At 42.7% G+C, this 16,468-nt stretch overlaps 1 protein-coding gene across 4 annotated transcripts in view; it reads right to left on the bottom strand.

The window, feature by feature from the left end:
- Nucleotides 1-16,468, bottom strand: part of LOC127411725 (collagen alpha-1(XXI) chain-like) — a 134,571-nt gene that overhangs the window by 89,850 nt on the left and 28,253 nt on the right. For all 4 annotated transcript variants that reach the window (XM_051647435.1, XM_051647432.1, XM_051647434.1 and 1 more), the window contains one exon: nucleotides 9,071-9,148. In XM_051647435.1, the coding sequence (XP_051503395.1) occupies nucleotides 9,071-9,148 (78 nt within the window). The remainder of the gene's footprint in view (nucleotides 1-9,070; nucleotides 9,149-16,468) is intronic.

Below are 16,468 nucleotides of genomic sequence, written 5' to 3'. Positions count from 1 at the left end.
AGGTTCTATAATCTCCGGGTTGAGCCGGTTTCGTCCCGTGTGTTGTCAGGTATGAGCAGGTAAGTTCCGGGACAGCTGGCCGGGTGTACCGCTTGCACATAGTGCCTTTCCCCTCCCATGAGGTGAAGACGTGCGCTTTTGACTCCCAGTCGTGTTCACAAGTTGTGATCCATGGATAACTTTCCTCCTTAGCCCTGTGGCAGACGAGTTTGCGGAGAAACTCGCTGCCGGCCCAGTACATGTGCTAACTAAGCCCTGTACTGGGGTAGGTGCTCCACATGCGCTGGTTCCCCATAGGTGACCCCATGTGATATATCTTCCGCTAAATAGTTTCCCTGTCGGTAAACTGCGTCTTCCTTGGGCAGAGGCCCCTCTGCCCCCGTTCACCATTCTTTTAGAAACTCCTCCCCCCTTGGGTAGGACCTACCAGGCGACTTCTCCACATGACATACTTCCGACAAGACTCAGTAAGACCATGTGACATATTTCCACTCGAAATGCACCCCCCCCCCCCCCCCCCGGGCGGGGTGTGGTCTCCGCGGTGTCTTTCCCTTGGGAGTAACATCCCCCCCCGACGTAGACACTTATGGCCCCCAGCCAGTAAACAAAATTCCACTCTTTATTGGGAGAAAAAAGAGGAAAAGAGGCCACAGCTGGGTTAGCCTGTCCCTATTTGTTGGGCAGTCGACTTGTTCCCAAGGGACCGTTCGACGCTCATAAGAGCATTGGGGGAGGTTACGTGATGGCCTGGTGCGCTGGCTATGAGGCACACAACGGTCCGCCTTTCTCGCACCGCCAGTCCACGTAACACAGTTCAGCTAGTTGTGGCGTTTTGTATAGGGACCCCTAGTGTCACTACATCGACACAACATCGAGTGAGTGACAGATAGGGAATGTCCTTGTTACTTTCATAACCTCCGTTCCCTGATGGAGGGAACGAGACGTTGTGTCCCTCTTGCCACAACACTGAACTACCAGCTGAAGTGGCCGGGACCTTGTCTTGGCTCCTCAGCACAAAACCTGAATGAGTGGTTGCATACCAGCTCCTTTAATACCCGGATGTCCGGGGGAGTGGCATACAAATTCCACTCACCAATTCCCATTGGCCTTTTTCAAAAAGCAGAGGTGTCTGGGGCTCCCAAGAGTGACCCCTAGTGTCACTACATCGACACAACGTCTCGTTCCCTCCATCAGGGAACGGAGGTTACAAAAGTAACCAGGACATTTTTGGCTCTGTTCCTCTTTAAGACCACAGTAGCTGCTTTTCCACTATCAGGCCAATGCGAGTCAGGGCTATCAACTGGCCAGCAGGGGCCAATAGCCTCAGACATCGAGTCGCGAGACCAAAATCGATCTTCGTTCCCACCATCGGGCCAATAGCCCCACAGCGTTGCCCTAAAACCTGCCCTTAACATGCCGCCCTGGTGCCAACATCACACACCGGCCCATTTCATAAACATGAGGCAGGGCTGTACAATGTGACACAGTTTTGCATGTGTGTGAGACAGAGCCGCTTGTTTGTGTGAAGTGAAAGTTTGTTGTGTACATGTTTGTGTGTGAGGTTAATAGATGGTACATCGCTATTTTACTTGGTAATTGTAGTCTATTGTGCGATTAAAAATCATGTCCCAGCTGCGTAGAGTCCATAAATCCAACACCAATTCCACACAATTCCTAGGGAACAGTCCCATAATTCCTATGCAGTTGCCTCTATGCCATTTCCTCAGCTAGTCATGTGAGTTAGATGATGACAGGAAAATGAAGCTGTATTTTCAAGTGCTCAACCAAAACCCCAAATGAGCCCAGGAGGAAGAAGAGGAAGAAACAAAAGAAGCAACACTGCCAAATGAAATTAAGGGAGAAATGAAAGGGAAAATGTATAGATACAAAAGGATTTTCCTTGGCTAACTTTTGATACTAAACAACAGCTCTTGTTCTGTAACTGGTGTATGGACGCTCCAGAAAAGATCAGAGTAGACAATCTTTATGTAATTGGTAAGTGAATTTTAAAAAGGGATATCATAAAGAAAAACAGCACTTCCCAACGTCACTTTCTTGCCAGAGATGCCTTCATCGCCAAACAACAACCTGAGTGGGCTGACATGTTGCTGCACACCCTGAAGACTCAGGCAGCCAAAGCGGATGATGCTGCTCTCCGTGAAGTGAGAATGAAAATGAATGTGTCATATTGCATCGCCAAAGAAGAACTTCCTTTTATGAAGTTTAAACCGTTGATTTTGCTCTGCATATCACTCCATCTTACAATAACCACGTCCGATGTGGAGAGATGATTTCGACGATAGCTGATGAAATGAAATCCGACCTAGTGGAGTAAATTAGAGTAAGCCGCTACCTTTCTGTGATGATAGACGGGGTCACGGACGCATCGAACAAAGAATGCGAAGTGGTCTATGTTTGAATACTTCAAAATGGAAAGCCAACTAACAAGCTGGTTGGGCAACAGGAACAACAATACAGCCATGCATCAGGTGAGTATAGCTTACTATTAGGGTGTTTTTCGATAACGAGACAATAATTCAAATAAAGTATGCAGAGTTCCTTGTACTTCTGATTAATTCAAGTTATCCATCTCATTCAAGGAGTACTACAAGCCAGGCTGAAATACTGCTTGTGATGCCAATGTCCTCCGCTTAGTGTGAGCGGGGATTTTCGGCCCAAAATCCGCATTAAGAACACTACCCGCAGCAGCCTCCATGTCACCACTGCTGAAGACTTAATCCGTATCAGCACAGAAGGCTGCTCACTGGAGGAATTCAATCCTAGCCGGGTAGCAATAAAATGGATGTCCTCTTCTAAAAGGGCCAGGACACCAAATAGGAAAGAGTGGCCAGCAGACATGCTAGATCTGTGACACACACACACACACACACACAATGCACTTAAGCAATGATGCAACTGTTGACAGTGTGAGTCCAGTAGAGGAGTGTCATGGTTTTGGTGAGTTTGCAGGTTTGCAAATAAAAGAGTTCTTTTATTAAGTGATGTCTGCCCACAGATCCACAGATTTGTCCTGCTGATTTGAAATGTAATATATGGATGTTGTTTGGATTGTGATTAGTGATATTGGGCTATATAAACAAAACTGACTTGATGTTAAGCAAGAGGTGTTATGTTCCTGCAGTCTGCCATTTTGGGTAAATAAAGAAAATGTGTGTCTGAAAACATTTCTTGTTAAGGTTTGGATTTTGTGTGCCCTGTATGCAACATTAATGTCCTTTGCCAGTCACATGCCTGTTTAAGTGATGAACTGCACAACATGTGGTTGTTTTCAGAGATGGTAACAGACGTTTTATACCTGTGCTACAATTGTGTGGCCTGTGCTACAAAACTTTGAACCTCTGTAGCACAAGTGCTATGTGCAAAAAAAGTTAATGTACAGCCCTGAGAGGGAAACTCAAGCTGAGGTATCATGTTATCTAGTTATCTAGAATATCAAGTTTATATTGTATGTAAATTTCAGGGTTTACACATGCCATGTCTAAATAACAACAACGTCAACTAAACACATTGCGTTAATAGTGTGTTTAAATCATCATTAAAATAACAGTATCCTTAGAAAGCCTGGCTCACAAGCAAATCCACACTATAATGAGCCACACACACAGTATAATACTACACTGATACAATCTGGAACTGTTAAACTTCTTCAGCCACTCTTTCCTGATGTTGGGGTGCTTCAAAAGAGGCCAAAGCAGAGATGCTGGTCTTCACAGCCACGAAACCTTACACCTTCCATGTCTGTTTATAATCAGGATGAGACGTGGTTCTCGCAGAGCTAGACCTGTTTTTTTGAAGTTGAACTTGCTCCGCTCTTTAAAGGTGACGCACACCACCGGAAACGCATCACATCTGTCTAGAGCATGTTTATATGTATACAAAAAATAATTCAAAATAGTCCAGATGGGCACAAGAAGATGTCCTGAGTAAGTCCCCTTTGGTGTGCAGGAATAGTAGACCTATCTGTCCTACTCTCAATGGGCGGGCCAAGGGTGCGACGATGTAAAGGTTGGTGATGATGTCTAGCTTCTGAGGCGGATATAAATTAATGAGCCCCCATGTGATGTCAGAAAACCACGGAAGTAGAGAACGAGGCATTTTTGCAGCTTGGTTTTAATAAATGCTTTTTTTTTTACATTATGGAGGAAGTTTTGAGTTCTGAAACTTACAGTATATTGTTATAGTACAACAAACTCTTATGTCATAATATCAAAGAAAATGTTATTCCTCATGACATGACCCCTTTAATTCCATGAATTCAATATCCATGGATTCAATAAGGATACTTTAACATTTGTAAGTCTCTAAAGTTGTTAATCATTAAATCATTTTGTTTTAGATGCTGTTGACATGTAAGTATTGTTGATTTCGGTGTCTTTGCAAAAATTTAAATGTGCGCTAAAACCACACTTTACATAAGAGAACATTCAAATACTAGTGTAAGTATAAGATTATGTGGAAGTATCATAGCATTACCACCTGATACCATCTTTTATACAGTTAGGTTTTTGTTTTTTTAGTTTTTATTACACCGGAATCATTTTCGTGAAGTTCTGTTCTGAAATTCTTCTTTATTTTCCAAATATTTTGGTAACACTTTACAATAAGGTTCCATTTGTTAACATTAGTTAACATGAACGAACAATGAACAACACTTTTACAGCATTTATTAATCTTAGTTAATGTTAATTTAAACGTATATTAGTACATTTTTTAAATCAAGAATTGTATTAGATAACATTAGTTAATGCACTATGAACTAACATGAACTAACAATGAACAATTGTATTTTTATTAACTAACATTAACAAAGATTTAAAAATGCTGTAAAAAAAAATAGTGTTAATTGTTTGTTCATGATATCTAATGCATTAACTAATGTTAGCAAATGGAACCTTATTGTAAAGTGTTACCAATATTTATTTCTAAGTACTAAAAGAATCGTTTCAGGATCCCTTAAGTAACCGGTATCAGAACTCGGAACTGGAATCATAAATTCCTCATTTCCCATCCCTAGCTAATCATTGTGAATATATTTGTTAATGACTTCACTGAATGCTTTTGTCAGTGAGGAAGTTAATGTGGACTGTCACACCTGTATAATTCAGCCAGACATTCTCAAAGCTGCTTTCAGTCCTTAGATATCACATAGCTTAACCAGCTATGATAATATGTGGACACTCCAGAGGAACATGAGTCAAATCTTACCTCTGCAATTCAAAATTAGATTAGCAGTTACTTTTGAAAGCGAGCAAAGCCATCTTCCAAAGTACATACCTCTCCGTCCTAAAAATGAAAGGAATGAACATATATGAAGCAGCCAGAGCAAAAATCATAATTTAGCTCAGAGGTACAAGGCATGACATGCACAAATAGAAAAGGAAGTTAAGGTAAAAAAAAAGGTTTGGCTCAGTGTTTATAAATGCCCTACATGTCTAAACAGTGAGGGCCCTATTTTAAGAGTACTGCGCTTAGCGCCATGCGACACATCATACTGTATGTGCAAAGTCAGTGGGCATAGTTTTGGTATTTTTGTTTCAAGCATGCGCTAAGTCTAGGCACAAGTGGGATTGGAGAAAGTGTGCACGCAAAGCGCTAATGGGCTGGGTCAAGTGCAATTTAAGAAGTTTTTCTCCGGTTATCTCATCGTCAGCGTTCCTACAACAGGCTACAGGTGCATCTCAATAAATTAGAATGTCGTGGAAAAGTTCATTTATTTCAGTAATTCAACTCAAATTGTGAAACTCGTGTATTAAATAAATTCAATGCATACAGACTGAAGTAGTTTAAGTCTTTGGTTCTTTTAATTGTGATGATTTTGGCTCACATTTAACAAAAACCTACCAATTCACTATCTCAAAAAATTAGAATATGGTGACATGCCAATCAGCTAATCAACTCAAAACACCTGCAAAGGTTTCCTGAGCCTTCAAAACGGTCTCTCAGTTTGGTTCACTAGGCAACACAATCATGGGGAAGACTGCTGATCTGACAGTTGTCCAGAAGACAATCATTGACACCCTTCACAAGGAGGGTAAGCCACAAACATTCATTGCCAAAGAAGCTGGCTGTTCACAGAGTGCTGTATCCAAGCATGTTAACAGAAAGTTGAGTGGAAGGAAAAAGTGTGGAAGAAAAAGATGCACAACCAACCGAGAGAACCGCAGCCTTATGATTGTCAAGCAAAATCGATTCAAGAATTTGGGTGAACTTCACAAGGAATGGACTGAGGCTGGGGTCAAGGCATCAAGAGCCACCACACACAGACATGTCAAGGAATTTGGCTACAGTTGTCATATTCCTCTTGTTAAGCCACTCCTGAACCACAGACAATGTCAGAGGTGTCTTACCTGGGCTAAGGAGAAGAAGAACTGGACTGTTGCCCAGTGGTCCAAAGTCCTCTTTTCAGATGAGAGCAAGTTTTGTATTTCATTTGGAAACCAAGGTCCTAGAGTCTGGAGGAAGGGTGGAGAAGCTCATAGCCCAAGTTGCTTGAAGTCCAGTGTTAAGTTTCCACAGTCTGTGATGATTTGGGGTGCAATGTCATCTGCTGGTGTTGGTCCATGAAAACCAAAAGTCACTGCACCCGTTTACCAAGAAATTTTGGAGCACTTCATGCTTCCTTCTGCTGACCAGCTTTTTAAAGATGCTGATTTCATTTTCCAGCAGGATTTGGCACCTGCCCACACTGCCAAAAGCACCAAAAGTTGGTTAAATGACCATGGTGTTGGTGTGCTTGACTGGCCAGCAAACTCACCAGACCTGAACCCCATAGAGAATCTATGGGGTATTGTCAAGAGGAAAATGAGAAACAAGAGACCAAAAAATGCAGATGAGCTGAAGGCCACTGTCAAAGAAACCTGGGCTTCCATACCACCTCAGCAGTGCCACAAACTGATCACCTCCATGCCACGCCGAATTGAGGCAGTAATTAAAGCAAAAGGAGCCCCTACCAAGTATTGATTACATATACAGTAAATGAACATACTTTCCAGAAGGCCAACAATTCACTAAAAATGTTTTTTTTATTGGTCTTATGATGTATTCTAATTTTTTGAGATAGTGAATTGGTGGGTTTTTGTTAAATGTGAGCCAAAATCATCACAGTTAAAAGAACCAAAGACTTAAACTACTTCAGTCTGTGTGCACTGAATTTATTTAATACACGAGTTTCACAATTTGAGTTGAATTACTGAAATAAATGAACTTTTCCACGACATTCTAATTTATTGAGATGCACCTGTATATTCCATTCCCTGTCAAGCACCAGTGAAATACATGAAGACAGCACATTCATACGAAGTTGGTAGTGTAAATGGGCTGTATGCAATTAATTAGACAAATAGAAATATGGACTTACGTTATTTTGTGCATTAACTATGCAGTAGTTGTTAAATGTCAGGCATGTTTATAGTGACACGCTCCTTTTATATGCATTGAAAATGTGGTTCTTGTCAGGATTTGGATGTAGGCTCCTTTAAATTAGAGAATGTAAGTATTATTAATCAAATTGATCAACTGACACAAATCATGGCTAGTATTAACAATGATTGTATCGGCCTTCCAGGTTAGGCTGTGGATTAAGAAACTTATTTTTATTTATTCACTTCTACCTGTCGATTTTTCTTTAAAAATGACATTCATTTATTGAAACACGAAAACTTTAAAGAAAAAGTATTTCTAAATTTGAATTACATTTCAAACTAAACAAAAATATAATTAAAATAATGAAGTGGTCAAAAAAATCTGATATAACCACCTCCCCAAATGTAAACATTAAATTTGCAGTGACATAAATATCTCTCTACAAAAACAGGTGGAAAAATACCATTATAAATTAGACCATAAATACAATTGTAAATATAAACATAATAATAATAATTTAAAAAATAAACCATGACCTCAAAACCATGAGAAAGTTCAACACAAACCTCTTAAATTTTTGGTTCGTAAAACAGCTACAACAGTGATTGTCAGGGCCATATTTTAATGTTCCACTGTATTTTCAGAGTTTGGACGTGAACTTTATTACAACCTGCTAGTGGATTCTTCAAACTGCTAATGCAGGAACTGAGTTTAGACTTTTGTCTAGGATATAGAGGTGCTAAACGTCTCAACGCAATGACTTATTTCTCATGAAAAAAGAAAATTGTGCTTTGCAGCGCTAAATTAACATACAATACACCAGCAGTTTGCACACATACACCCACTGATAGCGCAAACACTCCCACCCATGGCCACTTGTGCTTTGCGCTTACGTGATAATTGTTCGTAGGATAAGATATTGCGCACGGTCATTGCACGCTGCTCTGCGCCTAGCGCAGTCATGAAAATAGTGCCCTTAGTCTGAAAGAGTTGGGGAAACCAGATCATGCAATTGGGTTAGTTGCCTGAAAACAATGACAAAGCTGATGTTGCTCAAGACTATGACTGACATTTTTAATAAAGAGTTCTGAGCAAGTATCATGCTTTTTGAAACTGAGAAGATGCTTTTGTTTTGTAAGTAAAATGGAACAGATTAAATGTTATTAGTACACTAAACACATTACAGAACATGTTCTTGACTGTGGCCACAAAAAGTATTTGTGCGAATGCCTTTGCATTATATAACAAAATATTACACCAAGTTTCAGTTACTGATTAGAAAGATAGAAGAAGCACACTTCTCAAGCAAAACATTTTTAAAAAGAAGTATTAGGACAACTGTTTAAACTAAAAGGGAACTGATTTTATACACCCACTAAAATTCACCTTGGAAACAGCTGGTTAAAGTAATTGCAAAAATGGCTCAAAAGTTAGTTCTGAGAAAAGCTCTAGCATCATTTGTTTGCAGATATCACTTGGTTTGAGATTTTGTTATCTAATGCAATGGCATTTAGACATTTTTAAATGTGTACAAAAGTGTCCAAATACTTTTTTGGGACACTGTAAATAAGGTTTAAAATATAAAAATATCAAATAATATCAAATTACTCTTGATGCAATATGAAAATAATTGGTGGAACATATTTGAATGAGCCAAAACAGAAACATCCAAGATTCTGGTACTCACAATTCCAGGTATTTCACAGGCTGTCTCCCTGTTATTCTGCTCAGGGTCGCAGTAGATTCTGAGTTTCTGTATTTCAAACTGATAAGGAAGAGAAGAAAATACAAATAGTTATAGAAAAAGCAGGGATTGGGGGAAAGAGCAAGGCAAGGATTTTTACATGATGTCCAGTAGTCAAACTTATTGGCTAAAAGGAATATGATTTAAAGGGTGTGCTCAGCATCTGGTGAATAAACAAATCCTAATAATGGTTCATGAATAGTTCATTAATTTACTCGACTGGATGCTACCAGGAAGTAACCAATGTCTTAAGGCCTTTGCACACCAAATGCGAATTTTCACCACGATTTCTTGCCGCGATTAGCTTTTTGAATAGAAACAATAGATTCCTATGAAGCCAATTCACACCTGGAGTGAACACCCGTGCTCCAACAAAGCAAAGTTGTTGTTTTTCTTCACCTACCAATGAAATACCCTGACCAATAAAATATGTGCTTTGGATCACATGTCAGGAGCTGCTACAGTTACCAAAACCAGAGCAACTGGTGGCCCTAAAGCACAGGAAGCTTTCTGGATGACCAACATTAAACACTGAAGTAACTCGAGGAAGAAACCAGCAGGATGTGTATTTCATTTGCATCAAATGAAAAAATTCTCATATGGGTTCTCTTAACATGTAAATGATATTGCTACATCACTGCCTTGCATCCCCTTTAAAAATAATCTCTGATCTTATGTGGATTGTCTCCATAATGTATTCCAAATTGCTGCATTTTTTGCCTTTGCATTTAATCTAATGTGAGTTTTCTTATATCTCTAATATAATGTATATTGTGGCGTCTTTTCCTTTGTTTTCTTTTTTTTTTAAATAAACAACTTCACGAATCTTAAGTGTTTTTCTTAATAGTAATAATTAATGCTATTGCTGTGACTTGCAGTGCACTCTGTACCTTTGTATACCATAAACGTGATGGTTTTTCCACAAAATTATGTAATCGTTATTACTGTGCTATCGTTAACAGTTGTTAAAAGCTGTACTGTCGTTAACAGTAAAGTATCTAATAATGGGTTAGACTAAAGATGGTGTAATGGGGTTCAAGCATGGATGAAAGGAGGAAATGGGAAAACGTGGGCTTCAATTCAAAAGTTAGGGCTTTAATAACAAATAACTCAAACAGTTTCTCAGCTTCCACACATAAACACATTAACGGGCTGTTGAAGCGCATTTCTCTCTATCCCAGTCTCTGGCATGGTTCCTCCTTGTATCACTCTCCCCATTGCTCACTGCAATCAGAAAGAGGTGTTAGTCATATAGCGCTCAGGTGTGTGCACCCTTACCACTTTCTCTCGCTCCACCACGCCCCCACGCCCCCACCTCCCGACTCAGGTCAGGGAGCCATCTGGCCTGTCACCCCCCTCCCCATTTTTGGACAGAAAGTCAACAAGAGCCATCCGCGTCCCCAGTCTGTGGACCACTTCAAACTTAAAAGGCTGTAAAGCCAGATATCAACGGGTGATCTGCGCACTAGTATCCTTCATTTGGTGGAGCCAATGGAGTGGTGCGTGGTCAGAACAGAGGGTGAAGGCCCGCCCCAACAGATAGTATCAGAGGGTGAGAACAGCCCATTTGATGGCCAGACATTCCTTTTCAATGGAAGAAAAGGACGGCCACTCCTCCTCTTCCACCACCTGCGAGAGCACTGCCCCCAGCCCACTGTCCAAAGCGTTTGTCTGTAAAACAAATGGGAGACAGAAATTAGGTGCATGTAAAAGCGACCTGCCGCAAAGTGCAGCCTTCACCTGTGTAAATGACTGCTGACACTGCTCCGTCCACTGGACCAGGTCTGGAGATCCCTTTTTAGTGAGATCAGTCAGCAGGCTGGTAACGTCCAAATTATTAGGCACAAACCTTCAATAATAGCCAGCCAGCCCAAAGAACTGTCTCACCTCCTTTTTGGTCTTGGGTCTTGGGCAGGTCACAATCGCTGCAGTCTTATCAATTTGGGGACGCACCTGCCCTTGTCCCAAGTGGAACCCCAGATACCGTACCTCCACCCGTCCAACTGCACACTTCTTGGGGTTTGCCGTGAGTCTCGCTCGTAGCAGCGACCTCAGAACAGCCCTTAGATGCTGCATATGCTGCTGCTAATCATGACTGTATATGATGATATCATCCAGATAGGCAAGTGCGCTTTGAGAACTCGGTCTATAAGGCACTGAAACATAGTCGGGGCCCCGAACAAACCGAATGGAAGAGTCACGAATTGGTATAAGCCAAACGGTGTGGGGAAGGCCATTTTTTGCGGGACATTGGCGTTAAGGGGATCTGCCAATAACCCTTTGTCAAATCCATTGTTGAATAAAAGCGAGCTGTGCCCAACCGATTGAGCAGTTCATCAATATGAGGCACTGGGTATGCATCAAATTTAGACACCACATTGACTTTTCTGTAATCCATCCAGAACCGAACTGACCCGTCGCTCTTAGGGACTAGAACAACCGGGATGGACCAATCACTGTGGGATCCTTCTTTACTCCAATATCGAGCATTGCAGGGACGGCTACATACCACTACCCCGGGCGTAGATTTGATGTGGTGCTGTATGAGGTTTGTACGACCAGGCAGAGGTGAGAACACGTCTACAAATTCCTTCTACAACTTGGCAACCTCTGTGACCTGAGATGGTGAGAGGCGGTCCCCGCAAGTGTACTGGGGTGACATGATTGGCTTTTACGTTCACCTCTGGCCCAAGCTCCGCCCTTTCCAGAACTACCATTGCCAACATCACAGGACCACCTCCCTCCATAATTTCAGGAGGTTGAGATGGTATATTTGACACGCGTCACCTCTATCTGTTCTTTTTACCTCATAATCAAGATCTCCCACTCGTCGTGTGACCTCAAAGGGTCCTTGCCACTTGATGAGTAATTTGGAGCTCGATGTTGGGGGTAATACAAGCACTTTATCTCCCAGTGCGAATTACCACACTTTGATGTCAGCTTTGATGTTCCTGAACTGTGTTAGATGACCCAAAGTGTGGAGTTTTGCTTTAAGCTCAAGAACATACTGAATTTCATTTTTGCTGTTTAAAGGTCTCTCCTCCCAAGCTTCCCACATGATGTTGAGCACACCACGTGGCCGATGCCCATACAGCAGCTCGAATGGGGAAAACCCTGTGGAGGCTTGTGGGACCTCTCGAACTGCAAATAACAGGGGTTCGAGCCACTTATCCCAATTTCTAGCATCCTCGTGTACTAACTTACAAATCATATTTTTCAGGGTTTTATTAAATCGTTCCACCACCCCATCTGTTTGTGGGTGGTAAACACTTGTGCGAATCGATTTAAAACCTAATAATTAGTACAGTTCATGTAGTGTTCATGACATAAATGTAGTGCTTTGATCAGTGAGGATTTCTTTTGGAGTCCCCACTTGGGAGATTATTCTGAAGAGTGCCTCCGCAACACTACGTGCTGAGATGTTGCGCTGGGGCACTGCTTCCGGATAATGCATTGCACAGTCCACCAGAACTAATACAAAGCGATGCCTGCGTGTGGTCCGTTCTAACGGCCCAATGAGGTCCATGCCAATTCTTTCAATGGGGACCTCAACCAAAGGTATCAGACGCAAAATGCTCTTGGTGTGGCAGGTGGATTCACCAGCTGACATTCACGGCATGCTGTACACCACCTGCGAAACATCCCTGTGAATGCCTGGCTAATAGAAATCGGCCATCAGACGGTTTCATGTTTTTTCTCGCCCTAAGTGACTTGCCATCGGATATGATGAGCCATCTGGAATAGCATTTCCCGACGGCTCTTCGGTATCAACAGCTGGGTTGTATCTTCTTTTGTCTGAGCGTCCTGCATCAATCAATACAACCAATCTTTTGTAATAGAAAAATACAGATATGAGAGTGCAATGTCTGGCTGAAGATGTTGACCATCAATTACTTTCACTCGGTCGAAGGCGTGCCTAAGGGTTTTGTCTCGCATCTGCTCCAGAGGGAAATCCCCTGCAGGGAATTCTCTAAGGGTTGGGGAAGCCTAGACTTCCCCCTCCCTTGCGTCATCCTGATGCGGAGCTGATGTAGACGGCCCTGGCTCCACCTCCCCAGCCAGTGTATTGCATACTACACAACGAAACACTTTGTTGCAGGACCCATCCACACATATTCCTTTTAATAGCATCTCAAATTCTGGCCAATTAGTTCCCAAAATAAGTGGATGGGTGAGGAGGGAACTAACCACAGCCTCCACTCTATGCTTTTGCCCCAGAAATTTAATAACGATTGTCACTACAGGATAATTGTGAAAATCCCCATGCACACACCTCACCTTCACCCTTTTATTTGTGCCCAAAGCCTCATCTTGAACCAAGCATTGGCATATAGTGGTCTGATTACAGCCAGTATCTACCAAGGCTTGATATGTACCTCCCCTGATACTCACAGGTATTCTGTATGCACCGGCTCAATTGGGGGCAGCCCGCGGAGTGTCGCGGACCTGGACCAATGTTCCCAACTTCATCACGGTGGGGCATTGGTCCCGGAAATGCCCAGGTTCCCCGCAACTCCAGCAGGCCGGCCCAGGCAATTACATCTGCACTTGCGACAGCGGGTTCAACCACCTGAGGAGGAGAGTGAAGAGACATCGGGGCCACCAGCTGCAGGAAAACCCTGGCTTCGGCGGGAAACTTCCTCGCCTTCGGGGAACCGGGACAGGCTGTATAAAAGGGACAGAGTGAGAGAGGAGAGAAGGGGGGACAAAAGAGGGAGGGGAGAGAGAGAGAGGGAGGGCTCTGCCCTCTGATACGCCGACATATGGTCCTCAGCCAGTTGGATGGCCTCCTCCAGCGACACCAGGCGGTGGCACTGGACCCACCTTTCGGCAGACAATGGATCAGCAGTTCCAGCACCACGAGATCGATGACTCCCTCTGCATCGTGGTCCTCAGCCAGCGGACACTTCCGGCAGGCATCACGGAGCTGTTGCGTAAAGGCAAATGGGCGGGAGCGCACATCCATCTTCATTGAATGGAAGTGTTGTCTGTGCTGTTTGGGGCTGTGACTGACTCGCTGCAAGATGGACTTCTTTAGGTCGTCGTACACCAGGATACTCGCCGCTGGGAGCTGGGCTTCCCCGGACAAGAGTGGGATGAGTCTGGTGCCCACTGCACACGCAGCCAGCTCCAGATCTCAGCCGTTCTCTCAAAGAGGTCTATGAATGCCTCTGGATCATCTTCTGCCCCCATTTTCATGAGGGCGACCAGAGGCATGGGGGCGCTGTGTCTGGGGTCATGGCCGCGGTTTTCTCACGGTGCAGTACGCTCCGGATCGCATGCCGGTCCTCTGCTTAAGCCTGGAGCGCCTCCTGGAATCCTGGTCCTGGTACAGCTCAAGCAGGGCCTGATGTTGAGCATGATGCATGCTGGCAAGGGACTGGAATGCTTCCGCCAATGTTGAGGACTCCATGCCAACTTATATTTCCTCCAAAATCCTGAGTTTTGGCACCAGTGTAACAGGGTTAAAGGATGGATGAAAGGAGGAAACAGGAAAACGTGGGCTTCAACTCAAAAGGTAGGGTTTTAATAACAAATAACTCAAACAGCTTCTCAGCTTACACACATAAACACATTGATGGGCTGTTGAAGCACGACTCTCTCTCTCCCAGTCTCTGGCATGTTTCCTCCTTATATTGCTCTCCCCATTGCTCACTGCAATCAGAAAAATGTGTTAGAAATAGCGCTCAGGTGTGTGCACCTTTACCGCTTTCTCTCTCTCCAGACAAACGCTCCACCACGCCCCCACATCCACAGATGGGTTTTGTGTTTAGAAGTTGTCATGTTTAATTCGTAACATGCAGGGTTTTGAACAAATGTATAATACAAGTAGATGTACATGACAATAAGGTGCAATCAGTATTGTTCCAACTGACAACATTTGCTTTAACAGTCGTTATGCGTGTGCATTACACAGTAATTTTAAACCCTCAGACTGTGTATACATGATAATACTGTCAGTCAACTTGTCCAGCAGGTGAATTGCAATAGTTTGTCTCAAATGTTGCACATTCATCATAGCTGCTGCAGCTTGTAGATAGATGCATTTAACAGGATATTTCATACCGTTTATATAATTCATATAATGGCGCAGCAGTCTCCACGAGCGATTGCACAGAAAATACACAGGAACAATGCGGAAAATGTGTAGAGAGATTAGGTACAGCACACAAAACCTCATCACAGAGTATTACACAGACATAACTAAGTAAACAAAGCAGAATATTTAGCTCTGCTTGTGGATTTCTGCTTTACATTCTGCAATGTCCCACAAATGAAACTTGGACAAATCTGGTGATTATTTTGTCCTCAAAAGCGCTCATTGTATCAGCGCGGTGTTATTTTGTTAACACGACTGTTTCCAGGTGGGCTGATAAAAAGTCCTGTGTGCTTCCATTCGTGGAAGTTCCATCAAACCAACCAATAAGATTTGTGCTGATTGTTTGAGAAAATTGTGCTATGTGCATCAGATGTCAGAGCACAGACAGTGGGCGGTCTGTGGGCGAGTCTTAGGGTTGCCAACCGTCCCGTATAATATGGAATCGTGCCGTATTAGACGGAACAAAGTTGCGTTCCATATGAAATCCATACAGGACGCCGTTTGTCCCGTTTTAGTGTCTCACACCAAAACTGCCGAGAATGTTTCGCAAATCAGGAGAATGGACCTGAATTTGTTTTTTCCTGGACGTTGTATTTATTATGGGGAAGAAAATGGTTGACAGAAAAATATTGTCTTTTTTCTATTGATTGCAGCTTTGTTTTTCTTTTCTTTTTTTTTTTTTTTTGTGAAAAAAGTAGTTTATTAGAAGTGAAGATTAATAGAAATTTGTTTTATACTGGACCTTGTATTAAAGCGTTTTTCATTTTAAGCGTATTAGAGGCTGTTCACACTGGCCACGTTTTTGCATCCGTCTGAGCTGTTTTCAATTGTTTTCTATGAAAACTTTGGGTGGACCTCTTTAACCTTTGCACAGCATCTCATGCTGGAGCCCCACTAGAAAAAAAGTGTTCCGTATTTAAAGCTGGAATGTCCTGTATTTGGCTGGTAGAAACTTGGCAACCCTAGCGAGGCTATACCTAAATTTTATATTGCGGCATACATACAGGACGCGTTTTGGTGTTGAGAAACACCTAGGCCTATACAGAGCACAACAGAATGGAACATAAAATGGTATAAAGGTACAGAGACAGTTAAACTGAATTCCACTTCGTCTGCAAACATTGTGTGATCTTCTGTGACTGATGTAGGTTCAGCAGACGATGGGAAGCACAAAGTGTCCAGGCTTGAAGGCTCTCTTTTCAACCCCTCCCCGACTGCAACCAGCAAATCTCGCCGATTGG

Source organism: Myxocyprinus asiaticus, chromosome 21 (assembly GCF_019703515.2).
Source record: "Myxocyprinus asiaticus isolate MX2 ecotype Aquarium Trade chromosome 21, UBuf_Myxa_2, whole genome shotgun sequence".
NCBI classification, from domain to species: domain Eukaryota; kingdom Metazoa; phylum Chordata; class Actinopteri; order Cypriniformes; family Catostomidae; genus Myxocyprinus; species Myxocyprinus asiaticus.
Note: the sequence above shows the minus strand (reverse complement) of the source record. Positions and strands in the feature narration are given on the sequence as shown.